At 43.1% G+C, this 21,981-nt stretch overlaps 1 protein-coding gene across 1 annotated transcript; it reads left to right on the forward strand.

Moving 5' to 3' along the window:
• Positions 1 to 2,931: 2,931 nt before the first annotated feature.
• On the forward strand, positions 2,932 to 20,582 carry LOC147310641 (occludin). The gene is made up of 9 exons (XM_086269811.1): positions 2,932 to 3,267; positions 6,883 to 7,474; positions 9,559 to 9,750; positions 10,131 to 10,298; positions 14,037 to 14,200; positions 15,727 to 15,981; positions 18,045 to 18,216; positions 19,230 to 19,271; positions 19,402 to 20,582. Exons 2-9 carry the CDS (start codon positions 6,896 to 6,898, stop codon positions 19,498 to 19,500), a joined length of 1,671 nt encoding a protein of 556 aa, XP_086125937.1. The 5' UTR covers positions 2,932 to 3,267; positions 6,883 to 6,895; the 3' UTR covers positions 19,501 to 20,582.
• Positions 20,583 to 21,981: the final 1,399 nt, after the last annotated feature.

The raw sequence follows: 21,981 nt of genomic DNA on the forward strand, positions 1-21,981 counted from the left end.
CCAAAGGTTGATTCTGTTCACCTGGACGTAGCGTTTTCAGTGGGAGAAACGTTTGGTGACCTCTTCGGTCTTAGTCGAGACTGAGTGAGAGTTTCTGAGCTGTTTTTTAGTAAGTAAGTAAAAAGTAAGTAAAATGTATTTATTAAGCGCTTTTCACAGACAAACAGTCACAAAGCGCTGTACACAAATATTAAAATAAATACAATCAATAGACATTATACACAATGTAAAAGATCAAATGTAAATAATGTAAACAATATAAAATATGTAGATCAACAAAAGGCTTGTTTGAACAGAAAGGTTTTTAACTGCTTTTTAAAAGAATCCACAGAGTCAAGCAAACGTAATTGTGGCGTAAACTGTTCCACAGCTTTGGTGCAACAGACAGAAAGGCTCCGCCCCCTTTTGTCTTCAGTCTGTACGGGAACCAACAGACTCTGAGTCTGAGCGGAGACGACGAGCAGCAATGTATTTTATAAGAAGCTTGGATAAATAATCTGGGGCCGTTTAGTGCTCTGTATGTTAAAACAAGATTTTTAAAGCAAATTCTAAACTCTATTGGGAGCCAATGTAAAGAATATAAGACCTGAGTAATGTGAACACGCTTGGTAGGACGAGTTAGTATTTTGTATCGCCTGAAGGCGAGAGAGAGATGATTTATCCAAGCTAGTAAACAGGGAATTACAGTTCAGCTGAACTGGAAAAACTTCAGTGTCTTGCTGTTTCTAAAGGGACTGTAGTAATACTGGCAGCAAAGTGGAGCTTTTGTTTATGGATCAGTGGGTCTAACAGACAAGGTGTCTAATGGTGTTGGGGTCATACTGGTTCAGAGTGTCCCATCTTGCAGATGAGTCCCTCTGTGACTGACACCCAGTGGTTATCTGTGTTTTAAAGTCTTTAATGGATGCTGTCGAGAAAGAAAATATCAACCAGAAAAATACGTCTGATTTCAGGACACACACACACACACACACACACTCTCTCTCTCTGCTTTTACAGAATAATTATTTAGTGTCTGTGGCTGAAGCTCAGACTGGGACAGGGGTCCCTTGGACTGCTTTGAGGATGCGAGTACTTGTCAGAAGCAAACTCTTGATATGTTTGTATTTTGGGGAATGAGGTCTTTTTCTTGTTCTCAACATGTGAACATTCCCTACAGTAACAGGTGTGTGCAGGTCTGGCTCCCTGCAGGACTGCTTTGCTTAAACAGACTGGGATGTGTTGGGTTCAAACTCTACAAAACAGTCAGACGTGCTACCTCACACACAGAAAAACACAATTACTGTACAGGGACTAAATAACCTCTGATATGATGGCAGGTTTACATATATGTTGGATTTATGCTGATTTCTCTCAGATTTTCTCTCAGATTTTCTCTCAGATTTGATGAATCTCGCTGATATATGAGTATATTTAGACATAATTTACTGATTGAGATTTAAAAGTAAAATCTGTACAGATAAAGCCAGGTAAGCCAGGCTACCATCAAGCTTATGAATATGTAATGCAATGCCTTACTGGAGGAGTTTAGGCTGCTGAATTCTATAATTATATTTCATTCATTCATTTCATTTATTTATTCATTTTCAGGCACAACAAATACCTATATTGAACATAAAATACACAAAACAAAAAACAAAACTTGCCTGAAAAAGGAGTGGGACGAGTGGGACGATATTAAAATGTAGCTGCGTGACTGAGGATTAAAGTTACAGCTCTATTTACAAATGAAGCAGCCGATTGCAGCTACATGTCGTGGAGGATTTGGACGTGACTTGTGCTGTGCGGCACTAGAAGGGGAAATGTTTAAAAAAGACTGCAATGAAGAGTTTTTATTCCTGATTTAAAAGGAATGAAGTAAAACATTCCTCTCCACGTCTCCATTGTACTCTTAGCTGACCTGGCACTAGCAGTGTTTGTGGCACCGATCCAAGGAGGTGAACCTCTTGAACTTCACTCTTTTTGTGCACGTAAACACGAAAGGTGACACCTTCCCGACTATTACAGTTTGCACCGCTTTGATCTTGTACGCTCTAGGAAACGAATAACCAAAAATCGATTGGTTGTGAGATGAAGTGAAGTAAAAACTGCACGAGACAAAGCGTGATGTGATCTTATTCTTTTAAAAGCAAGTGTTTGCCCCCCCCCTCCCCCCAGAAGAAACAGGACATTTTGAATTATGCCATGAATCACAAAGCATTACACTAACATGAATCATGTCTATCACAGTGTTTTTCCCGGAGTGAAATACCAAAGGTTTATTTACAAGAACTCCTTCTTTAATCCTTGTTTATTAAGGTTTGTTGAGGATAACAGTGTAACAGAGCAGCATTAAAGTAAAAATACAGGGAATAAATGAGCAGTATTTGTTTATATGGCACTATCATCTCTATACTACTATCACTATTTTACTCTATCAGCTCGACTTATTAAAAACACCAGTTTTTTTCTCCATTTATTAATTTTATCAAACGGTATTAGAACTGCTGTGAAGTATCAGTGTTATTTAATATGAGTGTTTATGTGACAGTACACTGAACACATGTGTTGGCCCCCAACTGCAAACTTTTATTCTAATTTTATATCTGACTTACTGTATAAACCTGTAAAAACTCCTCCAGCCAAATGAATGAATAAATACATAATTAAAGAGCACGTGCCAAAAATACAGCTTTTATTGAAAACAAATCCTAGCAAAAGTTTTAATTTGTATTTTTTCCCCTCTCGGTGTTATTTTCTAACTAGTGTAAACTTTTTACGGTCCCTCTTAAGCATCTACGCTGAAGCCGGTTTGTTGATGAGCTTTAAGAACTATATCGTCTAGCGGAAGACTATGCCTGCTTCCGTTTTTTTGAGCCCTTTTGTTGCTAAATGTTATTACTATGTGTCTGCTGCGAAAACATTGCTTTCTAATAATGCGTGCGTCTGGTGTGTCGCCGTGCTAAGGCAGAAAGCGCGACCTCTTGCGGTTGAAAGGCGGCGGTGTAGCGCGGCGGGCCTCATCATCGCGGCGGACCAGCGGGACAAAGCACTTGTTCAGAGACCGCTCACTGCGCCTCTGTGCCGGGGACAGACGGCTGCTACAGACGGAGAAACCACTCCAGCGCTGCTTTCAGATAGAGGTTTACTTTAAACGGAGAAACGCATTTTTCTACGGGCGCTTTAGTTTCCCAAACAGCTTCACACTTTTAAAGGAAGGAGAGTTTTGACAGGAAATAAGGGCGGCCACTGGTCAAGTTTCTATCCCCCCCCCTTCGGCGACCTCAGGTAAGATAACCGTGAGGTGGATAGAGGTAATGCAGACTGTGACTTTTTTGCCTCTAAGAAGTGAGGTAACTTTCTTTAATGTCTCATAAAGTTGTTCATACTTGCCGCTGTTACAGCGAGTGTCGGGTTTACATTCGTTACTTCGACAGGTGGGCTAACGACCCCCGAGTCCTGCTAGCTAGCTTACGCTCGGTACATAAATCTGTTTAAAACTACCAGAATCCCTCTTGTTCGAAAGAGCGCAAAACCCCGCCTGTATTGATATCACGACGAGTATTTAGTTTGACGTAAAATAAATCACGGTTAAATCCAAAGTACTTGAAGCATGTAATCAGTTAGACCGCTGTGTTACCTCAGTGATGTATGTACCCAGGTTAGCGCTTATGAATATAAATACATGTGTGTGTGAAGTTGTGCTTTGGCCATGCAAAATACTGCACACCTTACAGCGCCTTGATCTTATCATCCTTCATATTTAAAGCAGAGCTACTCTAATGGCTGATCCGACTCTTAATGCAACCTTTATTAAGACCGTGTAAGCGTTGTAGACACCGGGGGTCTGTTGCCTACCTCCTGCTTCAGTTTGCCTACTTTTTCCTCAATCAGCTGGTTATTCTGTAAAGTCATTGTTGGAGGTCCGTGTGCCTGTCTTTGTGTCTCGGTCTGGCACGGGGAGGGTTTTAAAACCACCAGGTGAAACGCGTCCCTCAAGCTTTTTTCGTGTTAGAGCATTAAAAGAAAGCTGTGATTATTCCCCACAGATTTTATGGTGCAGCTTTGTCAGTGGGTGTTTTTGAGCAGGAAGTCTTGGCTGACTCCCGTGTGAGTGTGCCAGTGGGTCGCAGCCTACATCGGGCAGGGGTCTAATAGTTTTTGACAGATGTACGGCATGTGACTGTATAACTGGAATTCCTTCATGAGCGACGGATGATAGAGACTCTGTGTTGTAGTGGTGCTCAGACTGTGGCTGGTGGGCGTCTGACGTGACCTGTGACTTCGGTCCAAGCACTGCGCTCTCTGCCCAGCCTCAAAACGAGCCAGGCAACCCAGTGTTAGACAAACACGTACTGATACTGCTGTCGGTGTTGTACTACTCCTGCTACAGTAGTTACACTGTATCCAGGCCAGTACTGGGAGAAAAGGTCCCCAATAAGTAATCCCCATGTTTTTGTGGGCTATAACAATCATTGTGCTGCAGCTACAAACATCTTTCTTGTTCATGTACAAGCTCTCAATCTGAAGTAGTAATAGTAGTAGTAGTTTTATTATTTATTTAAAACAGAGTATTTTAAGTGTGTAGTGGCTTGTTGGCTGATTTCTTCCTGAGATGACCTGAGGTGCTCAGCTTTTGCTTGTGCAATCAAGTGGAAATTTTAGGGAGAAGCAATTAAATGTGAGGTAGAAGTCACGCAGTCAGAGCTGAGTGGTGTGGACATACAGAAATTATTTTACTGCTACAATATAACCTGCATTATTACCATTGCATTAATAATATCCTACAGCACTGATATTGCATTAAAGATGTTTATTAAAGCTATTGCCACCATATTAACCTTTTTATTACATATAATTATTTTATACACATTGCATGTTTGTGCTCATTCAGAGTTGATGCTCAGTCTATTAAAGAAGGTTTTAAGCTTTGTGAAGCGCTGTGTCTTCACAATCTATTGTGTAGGTGACCTGGAGCACAGAAGGATAAACAGCGTACACGCTTACAAACGCATATAATCCTGTCAGGCCAAAGGCCCCAAATTCATTTAGCTTCTAACTGCATTTCAGTTTGCTTGGTAACAGATGACAGAAGACCAGTCAAGAAAGGACAAGCCCTCTAGACCATCTAGGCTTTAAATTTATTGCCATGTATGGAAGGTGTTATAGGAAGAGGAACTTCGGTGTCTGTTTTAGCCATCTAACATGTACCATTTACTGTAATCAATGTATTTGATCTGTAATCGACGTGAGAAGGGGCGTTAACCCCGATGTTATAAAAGCATTTTCAAGTGCATTCTTAGGAGGAGACGTGTGCTGATGTGATGCTGCAGACTTCTTCTCCTGTGTTCATTCAAACTCATTGTTTGATTGCATCTTCTGGGCCTCTGTTGGTTTGTTTCATTGCTCAACATTTATTGAGTTGGGGACAGTGGGCTGCTGTAAAAAGCTAAATTACCGATATAAACAAACGCAGTAGCAGGAACTAAACGAGCACCCAGCTGAGAATAAAGGACATGCTCATCCACCTGTACCCCCCTCTTTCTGTTTTTCTGTTTTCTGCCTCCGTCCGTGCAGGAGCAGCACAGAGGAGCCCTTGTTTGATCGTCCCCGGACACTGCCCCAATTTCTTTCTCTCTCTCTCTCTCTAACTTTGGTTTCATAGCAACACTGCTCCCGTGACGGGCAGCCTTGACTTCTTGCCCTCCTGCTCCTGAAACAAAGACAAGAAGTTATGGAGGGCAGGAGAGAAGCGGGGGAGAGAGTTAAGAGACAGGGCAATTGTATGGGGGTTGAAGGACACGGAGGACCGAGGGAGGGTATAATGGGAAGGTGTCTGAGATGGAGGCTCTGAGGCGAGACCTCTTCTTCCATTGTGTTCACCCGAGTCCCATAAAAGAGAGCAAGAGTTATGACACTGTGGGCAGTGCCAGGGACTGTGTCTCTCTCTGTGTGTCTAAACTTCTGAATGACTCGGCATCTTAGGCTTTTCCTTCTTTTTTTTTTTTTAATTACCAATAACCCCCCCGAAACATCTCAGCACAGAAACTGAGTAAGAAAAATGTCAAACATGCTCTTCCACCGGCTCTGTACGTGTGTCTACATGCTGTTTTAAATGAAACTTGAGATCCGGTTACACTTTATTTGTTGAATGACAATGCTAACTAATGAGTTGCAGGTGTAATGCTTTGTTATACTCGTATTTACACCACACACAGAGAGAGCACAGTTTTCAGTAACATAAAGGTAACGGAGGCCTCGAGGTCTTCTGCAGGAAAGCTGTTTACGTGCCTTTCAGTGAAACGTGTTGGCCTCCCACTCCCTGTACAGCTCGGCGTTAGAAGAATGGGGATTGTTATGTCGTAAACTGCGGCCTTGCAAATCTCTGTGTAGCAGAAAAATGTTTAGCTGGATACTGAGATGTGAAATATTCCAATTGTGGACATCGTGAGGCTAGAGACACTTCCACAGCCTGTAAAGAGGCAGAAAGGAAAGTATTGTTGTTTGGATGCTCTCCCTGTCCTGGTACTGACGTCTCCGTACTGATTCTGACTCGGCTGCTTCACAGACCTCATAACTGCGGCTATTCCTCTCATTTTTTTCTCTGTGTGTCTTTTTCTATGTGATCTGTCCAAGACGTGATTTTCTCAGCCAAACAGGAGAAAACTGGATAAACAAAGCTTAGTTGTGCCATCATAAAACGCACTCCCTTGTAAATGGTAAAACATTTACACTGTCCTCGTTTGCTAGTCACACCTAGTTTTCCCGTATCTGCTCATGTAGCGTTGCTCATATCAGTTCAGCTGAAACGCAGCTCAGGACGGCTCCTCCCGCCTGTGCGCTGTACATGTTGATCTCTCGGTTGCTGACGGACTTTTTGTGTGTTTCTCTTTACACTTTCAGACGTCTTTGAGCGATGTTTGACAAACAGCATTACGAGAGTCCGCCGGTCTACAGTCCCCCTTTCACCCCTCCACCCAACAATGGCTTTGGGCCTGCGGCGAGCTTCCATGGCCCTCAGAGCGACTACAACGTGTACCCACCTCCACCAGGATCCTACTACATGGAGGACAAGCCGCAGCACTTCTACAAATGGCTGTCACCTCCTGGGATCGTCAAAGCCATGATGGTCACAGTCATAGTGCTGTGTTTGGCGATATTCGCCTGTGTGGCTTCCACGCTCATGTGGGATATCCAGTACGGGTACGGCTCGGGAATGGGTTACTACGGTTCTGGGATGGGCTACGGCAGCGGCTACATTGGAGGCAGCTACGGCTCGGGCTACGGTGGTTACGGCGGATACGGAAACTACTACGGCTCCGGCTCCTACATTTCTCCTTACTCGGCCAAAGCTGCTATGATTGCCATGGCAGCCATTAACTTCGTAGGAGCACTGGCCTTCTTCATTGCCAGCTTCTCTAAAACCAACGCAGTCCGCAGCAGAAAGTACTTCCTGGCTGTCTTGATATCCAGCGTTTTGATGGCTGCCCTGCAGGTAAAACTGCTTTTAATTTCCCATGTGCTCTTTTTTTATTAACACACACAGAGAGGAGTGCAAGTACTTTGGTGAGTGATCTTCTGAAAGCATAATATTCATGTGAAAATTATGTTTCTCAACACTTTATTTGTCTCCTCAGTGTTTGCCAGGTTGTGCTATCATAACACTGTAAAATATGGGAGTGGCAAATAATCAGTAAAGCAAAGAAGTCTCGACAAATTCAAACTAGACAAGGTACAAAACTAAATAAAAACACCTTTGCTGGACAGTTTTAAAGCTGTAAATATATTTTTACTAATTTTCTGGAGATAATAGAAGAGAACCTTCATCTGATGGAGCGAACTCTGACTCTCTGCTTCTGCATCACTGAGGAGACTGAAACACAGGAGCCCTGTACTTTAAATAAGTCAATTATTTACAAAAGCTAGCATAACACGGTGAATAATGTACCTGAGCACTCAAAGTGCTTTACACAGCATGCCTCATTCACACAGGTGCTTTCTGTGTAGCGTTCACACACATTTACACTCCGATGGATGCAGAGAGCAACTTGAGGTCAGTATCAAGGATATTTGGCATGCAGACTGCAGCAGCCAGGGATCAAACCACCAACCTTCCAGTTATTCGATGACCCGCTCTGCCTCCTGAGCTACAGCCATCCCAACGTGACCCGAGCTCCCTCATAAACCTCCCATTTAGGACAAAACCTTTTGTAGTCGTTCTCATCAGCTGTTTGACAAAAATCCCCAACTCCCCTGCCGAAAGAGCTCAACTTTATCATCATGCAGCTAAAATAATTTTAGCTCAAGACATATACTTAAACTGTTGTTGCACAGACAGTAAAGCTTAAAGGGAGATTAATTTACAGTCATCACTGAATCTCTCACACACACACACACACACACACACACACACACACACACACACACACACACACACACACACACACACACACACACACACACACACACACACACACACACACACACCATGTTTTCATATCTTTGTGGGGACATGTCATTAACACAATGCTTTCCCTAGCCCCTGACCCTAACCCTGAGCCTGAGCCTGACCCTGAGCCTGACCCTGAGCCTAACCTAACTGTAACCCTGACTCGAAAACCACATTTTGAGCCTCAAAAATGTCTTCAGACTCGTGGGGATTTTGGTCCCCACAAAAATATGAATAGAGGGAAACACAAACAGATTGTTTAGCTTCTGAGTTTAAGTTTGTAATATTGGGCCTGTAGACGGTGTCGTTGTCCACTGCAAACAGCTGATAGTCGTTGTGGTACCGAGCTCAGTGATGTAATGATATAATAAGTCACATGCACAGATACGTACATGGACAGCAAGCATGTCTGTGAGAGCTCTGCTCTTTCAGGTTAATTCAGGTGGATAGTAAACTGGAACTCCATTAGGATAATAAAGTGTATTTTTAACATAATCATATCATCATCAGTATTTTCCTGCAAGCTTCCCATCTCACACCTACGCCGACAGTCAAAACTGGGAACGCCTTTCTTTGTTATGAATAGTATTTAAATTTGGATGTTTTCTAAAACCCGAAATACCAGAAACATAATTTGAAGCCGAATACTTCTACTCTTCGCTCTGTTGGACCGCTGCATACAGATGTTAATCCAGCACACCATTACGTTTATTGAGCTCAGTGTACAGAGCACGACTCTGGAGCCAGTGTGAAAAGAGAGAGTCTGACTTTCTGTGCTGACCTGGAAGCTTTCACTGTGATGATTCATTCATTTACTGTTAACATAAATGTTTGTTTTTTAAAAATGATTCCACTTGATTTGACTATTAAATACATACTTATGAAAGCCAGAGAGCCAGTGAACATTTGTTAGTCCAACGTGGAAGGTGTCTGTCTCCTCCTTGTACTGTGGCCTTTGGACTCACAATGTGTTCTCCACACATGTGATAAGATTGCTGCTGACTGTTTGCCATCATGTAATCTGATGCTGCTGCCTCTGAAACGCCTCTTTCACTAATCAGCCCTCAGATGTCACATGTGTCTTTACTCTTACACTAAATATGTCGGTGCACTGTTTCTGTGTCTTTCAGGGCATCATAAACATCGTCTACATCGTGGGGGTAAACCCCATGGCCCAGAGCTCCTCCAGTATGATGTACAATCCAATGCTCATGATGTGCCAGAATCTTTACCAGACCAGTTACTCGCAGATGGGAGGAGTGGGAGGCTTCCCCATGTACAACCAGTACCTGTACCATTACTGCTTTGTGGACCCACAGGAGGTCTGTAGCTATATTAAATGAAGGATTTGTTTCCAGGATTATTTAATGATGACGCTGCCCGATGAACCTGTTTAATCTGAAATGGTAAAAAGTCTGCGAGAGGTTTTCTTGATTGATTTGTTTTTTGATTATTTCTGTGTTTATCAGCCGTTTATTAAAAGTGAAAATGGTAACGACTTCAGTTGTTTTCTGTTATCTGCTTGTTAAAACCTGTTCAAACTGTGGTGTAAGTGAGATTTCCTTCTCACATTAGTTCTGTGCAGCACTGTGACTCGTAATGTTGCCACACATTTGTACTTTTTGTACCGGGATAAACCAACTTTATCTCGGCGCTTATCTCTTTCGTGATGTACTCAGACTCATATTCTTGTCGTTACCAGGGAATTGCAATGGCATGTGGATTCCTGGTTGTCATCGCCTTGAGTGTTGCTGCTTTCTTCGCTCAGAGGACAAGAGGGAAGATCTGGCGCTACGGCAAACCGAATATTTACTGGGAAGAGCCTCTTGTTGGTGGGAAGGCCTCAGAGGGCAGAGATGTAGAGGACTGGGTAAGAGACAACAGGATGGCGGACACAGTTTAATAAGGTTTAAATGGAGGATTTAAAAAACTAAATCACATTTCCTTCCTGCATTCCTGCATTTCCTTTGCCCCAAACTAGCCTAGAGTCTATGCATGCAGAGCTTGGAGTCAAGTGAGCAGGGTCACGCAGAGTTTAAATCCAGCCTCAGGTGGAGCACAGTAATCACGACAGATTTGATAAGATGATGAAATGCTCAACCACAGCGGGGTTTGTTTTGTGTCTTTTGCATAAACGATTAAGCCGACTTGCTTTACCTCTCTGTCACAAATAATGTGATTTGTTGCTAAATGGCAGCGAAGTAGGTGAGCAGGCAGCTGCCAGTGAGGTAATCTTCTTGTGTAGATAGTCATCAGTGATAATGACAGGTAGGCGATTGTGGTGACCTGTAAATAGCCAAGCAGAGACTTGCACATACCTTATTTTAGTCTGTTGATTACCCCTGCTGTTTGTAACATATAACTTGCGTCGAGAGACAGTTGATTGGTGTTGATCGCCAGTTTACTTCTCTCATATGCTTTTATTGCCTGGCTTTATGAGTTCACAGTCCGAGAGGAGTTTCATGTGTGATGTTGTGAAAGGTTCAGCAGGGAAACAGTAACGCTAACGCTAACGTTTCCTCTGACCGAGTCACTTTGTTCAGGGTCAGGATGATAGCAATCGGTGATTGTTTGCAAATGGCCTACAACCTGGTTTCAGTCTGAATAATCATTAACCACCCGAGGAGATGGTAAGCAGGCAGGTGGTTTGCCTCTGTGTTTTTCTAAAAGTCAACAGCCTTTCAGTCATGTAGGACCAGGAACTGAAATGTGGGAGCGCTGTGTAAGAGATTTAATTATAGTTCGTAACCAGCCGTAACAGGATAGTCTGATGAATCAAGGATGCAGAGAAACGTGCACTTTTATCTAAGAAATGTTTTCAGTCACGTAATGTACTGCAGGTTTCCGGCACAGCACCTCATCACACTAATGGTCTTTATTTCCTGTTCCCATCTAGTGTTTGTTCAAACATCATCCACTCGAATGTCAGAAACGCAGATAAATATACAAACATGGCACATAGCAGATACGTGCCAGCTACAAAAGAAAGAAACCCAGATTAATTATGATTAAACAGGGCACAGTGGTTCACACTGTTGCCTCATAGCGAGAAGGTCCTGGGTTCAATTCCACCATCAGGCCTTTCTGTGTGGCGTTTGCATGTTCTCCGCTGCATCCTCCCTCTCGCCCTAAGACAGCCGACGCAGGCCGCACAACCAAAACTAAGACTGCTACATTCTCGCCTAATATCATTTGATTACACCGGTGTGTCGAAGGACGCTGGGAGTCACAGTGTAGCTCTTGCAAAGATACCTGAAGTTCCACCAAACAGACGTGTTGTACTGGTGAATGATATAGAGCCGTTTGTTGTTGAGAGAGCTCGTCCTTCCCGACAGTGTAACATAGCACGCAGAGGTGTACAGGCAGGGCGGAGTGAATGAGAAGAGCCCACAGTGACTAGCACTGCTGCCTAATAATGGAGCACAGTGAAGTCATCAAGCTCGTTGCAGGAGCAGTAATGAAGTCTCTTCACTAGAACAAATTTCTCCGAGAAGTCAAAACACCAAAGTATATTTTTAGTCACAGAAGAGTTTGTACAGTCAGAAAGATGAATCTTAGAGGATTTAATGATCAGTGGGAGCAGATAATTATACGTTTACAACATATATGATCTGTAGTCTGTGCGTCAAACTTCCTGCATGAAGACTGCGCTCTACATGAAGCACATCGGCCAGCGTGTGCCAGTGGCTTTCTCCTGTCCTTACGTTCCTTATATTACTATCATTATGATGATCACAGCCAGTCACATTCACACTGCAGGCTTTTTTTATTACTTTGTTGACACACTACCTGCGTCTCTGCCACAGAATGAGTCATCGGCCTCGTTTGGCTCCTTTAAGCACCAGGCGAGTGACAGTCTAAGGCTGTGGTCGGTCTGAGATTGGACCCGTCTCTGTTGTTGAGCTCAGGGAGGCCTGGCTCGCTCTGATGACCTCACACACAAGCTGCATTCAGCTGGCCCGAGGTGGTGCGCTGCATTGTGTGTGCTGCATGAGGTCATCAGAGTCGGTTCCTGCAGGGCTGTCTGCAGCATCCTGAGCTGCTTCACAGTTAGAAAATGTTCTGTCAGGACATTAAGCAGCGTGAACTCAACATTATAATGAGAAAATATTGGTGAGTTGGAGAGCAAAGAATCGGTTACTCTTCCACATTTTCACCTCGTGTCTGAGTAGTTAAATCTCTGATTAGTCACTGCTCTAACAAGTTTCTGTAAAGACCATCATCTCTACTTAATTACCTCAAATAAAAGGTTTATAAAGTTATGCAAGCCGACCTTTCCCGGCTGACACAGACACATCTCCTGATTTTCTGCTTTTAAGCCTTAAGAGTCTCCATCAAGACTCTGTTTCTTTGTCTATGCCCCCTAATTCCTTCCTTTGTTGACATGCACTTATGCCTCATTTATACTGCTGCTCCATGGGTCAGCGCCTCCTCATCAACATCCAACATTGCCTGCGAGCCATTTTTTTAATCTTCCTGTCAATCTTTGCCTCCTGGCTTTGCTTCAGCAGGCCCAGCACTCTCAGACATTCTTACTGTGCTTGCGCTCACAGCCGCTGTGCTTCTCACTGAGAGGACATTGTTGAGATTCTTCCAACAGGATTCTCCTGCAGCTGCACGAAGCCCTGCTCGCCCCCACCCAAGCGCTCCACCCAGTGTGATTATTGTTTTTTAGGGGCAAGGCTGATGTTTAGCTCTCAGGAATTTAGCGATGTACCACCTAGAGAGCGGAAAACCTGGTCGATGTTATCACAGGAGTAGAGCTGTGTACGGTGGTTGGTTAGTAAACCCTCGGTGCGAGGTAGTAGAGATAGTAGAGCGCGTTTCAAGGCCTTTGTTCGCAGGTCTAATCATTGATACACTTAGTGGCTTAAACACTGACCGACCCTGAGGCCTTCACTGTGAGGAAAGCCGTCATGCTGTCACCTGACCTCACAGGAAGGACTTGGAAATACAGGGAAACGTTTCGACTCCTTTTGTTTAACGACAGACAGGAAGGGCAGATCCGTTCCAGGTGTCCGTGAAGACGTGAGAGAGTAGAAAGAAGTGAAGCATTGCTGTGTATGTCATTCACTGCTTTAGGTTTTAAGGATCAGAAACAGGCATCAGTAAAACAAACAGTATTTTATTGCAGTCTGAAAGAATTGGTTTATTTTTGGTTAGGCTTAGTTTTGATTTATAATTCACCTCCTGTAGCTCTCCTTTGTTTTTGCTCTCCTGAGCTTTTCGTGCACTGCGAGCCGAGCTGCTCAGTGTGGAGTTGGATTGCAAAGTGCAATTTTATGCCTGACTGCTCACTCAGACTTAAAGTACTAATTACTAAACTTTTTCCTTCATCTCGTTCTCTGTGTCTTTAAAAGCCATCATTGAAGCCAACGCTTTCCTTTATCACTTTCTACTTTAGTATATTTCACTGCTTCAAAGCTTTTGCTAAGTAGAACTAGTAAATATTACGAATGGCACAAAACAAATTCCCAGTAGATGGTTTTGGTGCATCCGATGTGTCAGAGGAGAAACGAGGCCGTGTGCTGGTCTGGTCTTTGAGTGCGTCAGCTGTTTGTTTGCATCTGCTGAACCTGCTCTCTCTGCTTTTTCCGTCCTGCTGAAGGTGAACAATGTGGAGGAAAGCCGGAGTGTTCAGGATGCCCCGACCCTGCTGGTGTCAGAGAAGGGAGGCGGGCCGCTTAACGCCTCAGTTAACAGCGTCGTCTCCTACCCCCCACCCAAGGTGGAGAGCAGCTCCTACAATGACGATGCGTACGACAACAATGAGTAGGTGGTTCACTTTTCTTTGAATACTTATCTCAACACCGTGAGCTTGCAGATATTTGTCTGGCGTGTATAGTATATACTCTGTATTATTATTATTGTAGATTGTTATTCTTTTCACACAGTCCCAGAACCACAGAACTGTTTCGTGCTTCCTGATTTGTGTCACTTCAGTCAGCTGTGTGAGATCACTAATAAGAACACACACTTTACCCTGAGCTCAGGACTTATCATTGAACATATTTATTGTATCAGAGGAAGAGAAAAGAAATAGATTGTTACAAAATATCTTTGCCACAGATTCTTTGGCTCAATGATGCAGAATTAATCTGTTTATATTTTCCTCTTCACATACATATATATGTGTATATATATATGTATATGTATGTGTATATATATGTATGTGTATATATATGTATGTGTATATATATATGTATGTGCATGTGTATATATATGTATGTGTATATATATATGTATATGTATGTGTATATATATGTATGTGTATATATATATATGTATGTGTATATATATGTATGTGTATATATATATGACTGTGCTGTTAACAGCACAAAATACACACACTTTACGCTGAGTCGATGTGGTTCAAAGTGCAGATTTCCCTCACAAGGCAAACAGAACCTGTGTTTGATAAGCAGCAGAGATGCAGTGTGCACAGTTGTTTTTTAGGAGCTTGTAATATCTGTGCCATTGGATTTGGATTCCTCCACAAATCCCCACAAACCCATAAAATTGAATGTGTCTCTCGTTCTCATTATTAAAGAGCTGTAGCTGCTTCCTGGTCACTGAGAGCCTCCATACGGCACAGAGTCAGATTGTAGATATGAGCAGCAATAATCATAAATGGGTTAGTAAAGGTCTACCTTTGCCTTCCTCCATATGGCGTCTGCCCAGGGCATTTAGGAGCACTCTTTTAGTATTGTGATTATAATGTCGTTAGAGCTTTTTAATCTTTGGTTAAATATTTTTAAAATGTTCGACTACACCTTTCTGCACTGTGAAAACTAAAAAAGCTAAAGGAAGCTGAGGGAAAAGGAAACAGGGTGGCAGCACACGCGATCGTCTTTTTTGCAGTAACTCTGGGTCATATTGCACGATGAACAGTCTGCTTTTTTAAATCTTAGCCTCATAATGCAAAGTTCCCTCCCCAAATCTCTTTTACATGTAATTCCAGTCTAGCTGCATAATGTAAGAAAGTAGTATCGATCATTAAATCAGAGATCAACATGGAAAAACTCTGCTGACGTTATCGATTGGTTTTGTCTGTTTCGTGTGCTCCTATCTGCAGCGTCAAGCACGTTATGGTTTAAACGCTGCTGATCTTTTCCATGTGTGGGATGATGTTTGCCATTACTGTTTCCCAAACTGATGAAAAACACAAATGCAAAAATCTCCTTGGTGAAAAACAAAAAGCTCCGAGCTCTAAGCTCTTCTAAACTTATAATCATTACCCCCTCGGGGGGGTAAGCCCGTGAAAGAAGAAGCCGCGTTCTCATGTCTTTTTTCTGCAGGTACTCTGAACGGACAAACAGCCGACCATTGGTCACAGCACACCTCACTCAACAGAGCCATGATGTGGACATTTTCTTCCACAGCGGGGGGACCAGCTCGAGCCCCTCAGAAGAGACGGGCGGAGGCCGCAAACCCTCCGCAAACAGGGGCAAGAGGCGCAGACGTAACCCAGAACTGGACGAGTCTCAGTATGACACGGAGTACACCACGGGAGGAGAGACGGGCAATGAACTGGATGCAGAAGAATTGGAGAGGTGAGAAATAATCTTCCACTTTATCTGTGAGCTGCTCACTCACAGTCTGGATTAGAGAAGAAAATGTCATTAGGCAAAAAACTCAGGATGGGGATTGCAGCCGAATGCTGTCGTGCCCTCGGGACCTGACCTATATTCTCTGACACGACTTAATTCCTAAGCTCAGAAGACCATGCACAGTACCTTCATTTAGGGAAAGTGCAGGGAGAACATCTCTTGATTTGAAACATGTACGTTTAAAATGGTAAAGTTACAGACACTCAAAGGACGAGAGGCCACGGCGTTTCCCTCGCTCTGTCCAGGAGAGCAGTTAATCCTCTAAAGCATGCCGCCTCACATGAGCTGTACTCGGCCATAATTAGAGAAGTGGGACAAAGGTACAAGGTCCATTATAGAGACAGGAAATTTACACTGTGCATGGTTACATTTATTCACACTTTCAGTATCCCAGAGGGAGACATTTAAAGTTGAACTCGCCACAGCTGAACTTTCAGTGTTTCTGTGCTGAAGGAATATCAGTCATTCTTTTATGCTGGCTTTGATCACTTGGCCTGGACGCTGAGCAGCAGCTCACCTTTTGCATGAAAGAAAGGGCGTGAGCGCTTTACACCTTTAATGGCCTTAGGGCTGCCACAAACGATTATTTTGATAGTCGACTAGTCACCGATTATTTTTTGCGATTACTCGATTAATCAGATCATCATCCACTGGACATAAAAAGTACAGCTTATTGCACCAGCAGCATCTGCTCTTATATAACTATCATTAGCTTACAGCTTTAAGTGTTTAAGGTCTGTGCTAACTAAAAATAAAGACAAGATGATAGTTTATTAAATTTTAATGAAATTTGCAGATTGTTTCAGTGAAGTTTAATAAACTCCTTGCTATCTAAACTATAACAGGACACCGGAGTAAATTCTGGAGCATCTCACACTTCTGATGATCAGCTGTCTGCTTGAGGTTTATTCAGCTGTGTAAAAACTATAACTTTAATCTCAGCCAAACCGATTTACTCAGGAACAAATAAAATACTGAAAAAAGCCAAACAATAACATTTTAAGTTATCTAAGTGACTCATATATCCTGTTTAACCTGAGTAGCGAAAGACGGCGGTGGGTTTGAAAACGATTTGCCGGGAGTCCGGTGTTCTCACGGCTCTAGTTAGCCTAGCCCCCGGCTAGCTATCGAGCTAGTGGGTAACAGACGTCTCCGAAAACGTCGGAGCGCTTTTGAAAATATGCAGTGTCTTGATAAACTGAGCAGATATTTGAGGTTTACACAGCTACATTCTTGCCTGAAAATATGTTAAACGTTTATTTTGTGACCCAGAAAGAATAATAAGAGTAACATTAAAACTAACTAGCTACTGCCATTGTTATAAACTGAGCTGGGCCGCGCTATGAATTCTGGGACACAGCTTCTTCTTCTTCGGGGTTTAACGGCAGCTGGTATCCTTTTACATGCAGTGCTGCCATCTTCTGTTTCAGTCCGTTATTACACTCTTAAATCCTGCTACTGATTCCTGCGTCTTTCAGGATCTTACAAAGCTTCAAACGACGCGTCGACTATTAAATCAGTCGTGGACGATTTTGATAGTCGACTAATCGTGGCAGCCCTAATTGGTCTCCTGATGCTGGCTCTGTTTCAGGATCCAGTTTAAAATGTCAGCACTTGTCTTAATGGTTTGGCGGCACCTTATTAAACTATCATGACACTGAGGTCTGTGAGCCAGCTGCTCTTGGATATTCCTAGATCCAGATTCAGTTCTAGTTGAGCTGGATTTTATTATAGAAAAAGCATTGTTTTACTTAGTTTTATTTAATGATTTTTAGCGTATATTTGCAGTTGATTTAGTGACTGTTATTATGGTGCATATGCTTATAAGCTGGTTGTTTTAAATGTGCTGTAGAAGTAAACGTTTACTTGACTGATGGAGTTGATAACTCTGCATTTTGATTGGTCGAGATTTATTTGCAATGCTGATGTTTGTCTTTCTTTCCTTTGCTGTCTCTCCATCACTCATTCCTCTGCACCACCTGCCTCCCTTCATTCTTTTCCTCCAGCATGTACCCAGAGATAACATCGGATGATCAGCGACACGATTATAAGAGAGAGTTTGACGCCGACCTTCGGGAGTACAAGCGGCTGTGTGCTGAGATGGACGACATTAACGACCAGTTGAACAAGCTCAGCCGGCAGCTGGACACGCTGGACGACACCTCAGCCAAATACCAGGTGAGATGAAACCTCTCCTCAGAAAGTCACGACACGGCTGAGCTGCACGAGCCTGGACACGGAAAGGACACTAAAGCAGGATCATAGAGAAGCTCCCTCTCAGTGGAACTCCTTTCACATAATAAATCATCGAATTTCCCAGAGGAACCCACCCGAGGGATTAATAAAGTTCTATCTTATCTTAAATACGATCCTGGATCTGCAAAGACGACAAAACAAACATTTACATTTGTTCTATATTTGACGTATTTATTGTGTTTGTCACTTAAAAAACTGCGATGATAAAGTCCGCCTTGGTACCTACTCGGATCGACTCGCCAAAGTTTTCAGGGTTTTCCATCAGGTCATCGTACCTGCGATCCGAGCAAGTACTAAAATGTGATGTCGTCAGACTGCACGCCACTGATTGGCTGGTCAGTGGCGTTATTTGCAGAGTCACGAGTTGCGTTCCCCGAGCGTGACGAGGAGCCACACAGACTAACCCGGAGTTTATATCGTCACCTCAACGTTCGTGACGCATACTAATTACGCAGTCGGATGCGTTGCTATAACAACGATCATGCACATTAGCTGGTTTTCAGTTGTAATGGAAAACCAGTCGATCCGAGTAGATACTAATGGAAAAGCGTCTATATTAAGCTCCGAGAGTCACACGCAGGAGCTTTTTCCATCATTGCTCGTTGGCTTTTAGAAGCTGATCGGTCCCCCGCTGTTATAAATATACTAACCTTTCTGAGAATTGTTACAGGGAGTTATGCTAATATCAGAGTTTTCCATTAACTGTCAGTTTTTGTACAGTTCATTTCTCGGATCACAACTCCAACCTGTCTGACTTTGTAGAGTCTCTCGACTTGGCCTTTATCGAGGGTGAAGAGTGACTCAGAGCCACTGTGTTAAAAAAGTCATTGCTTATTAAGCTCTCTGTGCATAAAAAGACACAAAATGTGAGCTTTAATGTTTCCTTTGTGTATGACGATCACACCAAACCTTATAACCTCTGTGTTATTCCCCAGATTGTAGCTGAGGAATATAACCAGCTGAAGGACCTGAAGCAGGTGAGGAGACATATCAGGCATTTTTTATTAACTCACCTAAAACAAACATTATTTATTATTATTAAAGACCTTTGACCCAAACCTGTGTGGAGTTTCTGTTTTAACGGGCTTTTCTGTGCTGCGTCTGCAGACGTCCGACTACCAGGCTAAGAAGACAGAGTGCCGCCGGCTGAGACACAAACTGTTCCACATCAAACGCATGGTGAAGGACTATGACAAGAACCACTGAGCACCCACTCTCCCCACAGCACACGATACACTCCAACATGCCACAAAGACTCTGTGACCTGCTGAGACCAAAGTTAAAGGACACACTCACGCTCACACACACACGGGGAACACGCTGCAAGTTTAATGATCTACTGTAAACAAATAATCGCTGATTTTGGGAGAGAATGAGGGGAGGAGCCTCCGGCCTGTTTGGCCTCAGTGCTTGCAGGGTACGGCTACTCCTGAGGATCAAAGGCTGCGGTTGGAGAGAGGCGGTTTGAAGGTCACCTAATAATTAGTCGCCCGAGGTAACGCTTTGCTCGCTTTTCTGCGTTTGCTCTCCGATAGGCGACTTTTCTTTGTTTTTTCCTCCACAGATAAGAGTCGGTGATGTTGTAGGTGAGCAAACACGCAGCCTCTGTGTGGCCGACGAACATTAGCTGAGGGTTTCTCACGTCGGCGTTCGTAACGACCTTAAATGTGGCTGAACTTAACAGCTTTCTTTTACCGTTTTTTTGCTTTTGTCGACACTGAGATTTTTATATTTTTTTACAGATGTTGTGACACCAAAACTGGCCAACAGGCTGTGTGTGGCAGTGTTGTATTGTGCGTTCTTTTAACGAGTCGTGCTCTTCGTATATATCAGAACAAATTTACAGTTGGTCTCTAAAACCTGGAGATTCATTCGTGCTTGTACATACTGTAGGCTCATAGTTGTGTGTTTAAACTATGCAAATTAGTCAAATTAACCACAGTGTCTGTATGTTTTCATCACACTCCTGAAAAACCCGCCTCGCTGTTTCTGTCGATAAGCTGAACTCATTTGATTCTTTGCCAATGAAAACGAGCTTTAATCCTCAGCGTTTGTGAAAATCTACTGTACACCTTAAATTCATGTAGACTCGCTTGTGATTCGTCTTGCATTTGTATTTTTATGAAGAACATTGTTGTCATTTTAAAAACCATTTGCGAGCCATTTATTTTTGTAAGAATTTATTTTCTTTGACGCTATTATAAAAAGACCATTTTTGTAACTGTGTACCTCCATAAATGATGTTGTCTAAAAAGTATTGAATTTAGTGAATAATAAACATTTCTAATTCTCTATTTGCTCTGGAGTGCATGTGCAGCGAGTTGCCAGCAGGGGGAGCAGGAGCGCTGCTGATGCAGCAGTCAGTGAGACTAATGTGAGCTAATACTGCCCTCTGGTGGTGCGTTTCTGTACTTCCCTGCTTCAGGTTTTAGTCAGATTTTTATTTCTGTTTCAAACTTTTCTCCACTTCTCTGCCGCCTGCTGGAAATCAGCTTCTGGCCCAATTGATCCTAATCCGTTCCTATCATAAAGATTGGCTGTTGATCCATCAACAATCCTTCAGTTTCAATATTTTTACCTTGTGACACGGCGCTCCAGCATGCTGGAAATTGCTTAGGCTACGTTCACACTGCAGGTCTTAATTCTCAATTCTGATTTTTTGATCAAATCTGATTTTTTTTGTCTGCTCGTTCACACGATAAATAAAATGCGACAGCAAACGCGCTCTATTGTGAACGCTCAAAGCGCCCGCATGCAGAAAAGAAGACGTCACACACAACGCGCTCTGTTTAGACCCAGACCAAACAGTATTGTGTGACTGATGGCCCTTAATATAAAGACTTGTTTCGGACTTTACGTTTCCCAATTTTGCTTTAAGTTATAAAGTTATTGTGTTATCTACATTTGGCCTAATAATGATCCTTATTGCTGTTTTAGAGGAGCGCTGCTTCAAAGGATAGCTGCAGATTTCTGTCAGAATCTGCAGGTTATACAAAACAAGGAAAATGTTCATGTTTCTCCAACGTTTTCTTCCCAACAGTTTCACTGACATCTACACGGGATGGCCAAGAAGCGTTCACGATGTCGGGCGCTGATAATCAGCGTCTGTCTTGTGTCGGTGATGTAAAAGACGGATTTAATGCGACATGACCATCAAACAGCAGCCGCTTTCTAAAACATCAGATATGTATCGGCTTCAGGACCACATACGAAAGTGACCCAGGTCGGATTTGAAAATATCGGATTTGTGCCGTTCACGTTGTCACACCATGATCGGATAGATGGTCGCACAGGGTCAGAAAAGTCGGATTTGATGCGCTTTCACCTGCAGTGTGAACGTAGCCTTAGACTGTCACCGTTCTAAAGGAGGATGTTTTTAGTCCCTAATAAGCAACTGGCTTGGAGGACTGATAAGACTGGAATAGATCACTTATCACTCGGGCTTTGGCCCACGAGCTGATAAATACCGACTCTTGTCCTGTGACTCTGCACACGATCGCAGGAAGATGTAAGACTGAAGCGACAACGGACACAAAGTCTGGTCACGGCTGCACGTTGTAACTTTTGTCACCAGAGCAACTATGTACTCGTCACCAACACTACTAAGGTTTGTGTTGCCACTTCCACTCACATAATTCTGTTTGTGTAGCAGTCAAGTGTGAAACGAGTTAGTCTAAGGGGCTCTTA

The sequence above is a fragment of the Aulonocara sp. 'chitande type north' Nkhata Bay genome, linkage group LG17 (assembly GCF_057382095.1).
Source record: "Aulonocara sp. 'chitande type north' Nkhata Bay isolate Kocher_YH1m ecotype deep benthic linkage group LG17, A_spYH_male_GT1.1, whole genome shotgun sequence".
NCBI classification, from domain to species: Eukaryota; Metazoa; Chordata; class Actinopteri; order Cichliformes; family Cichlidae; genus Aulonocara; species Aulonocara sp. 'chitande type north' Nkhata Bay.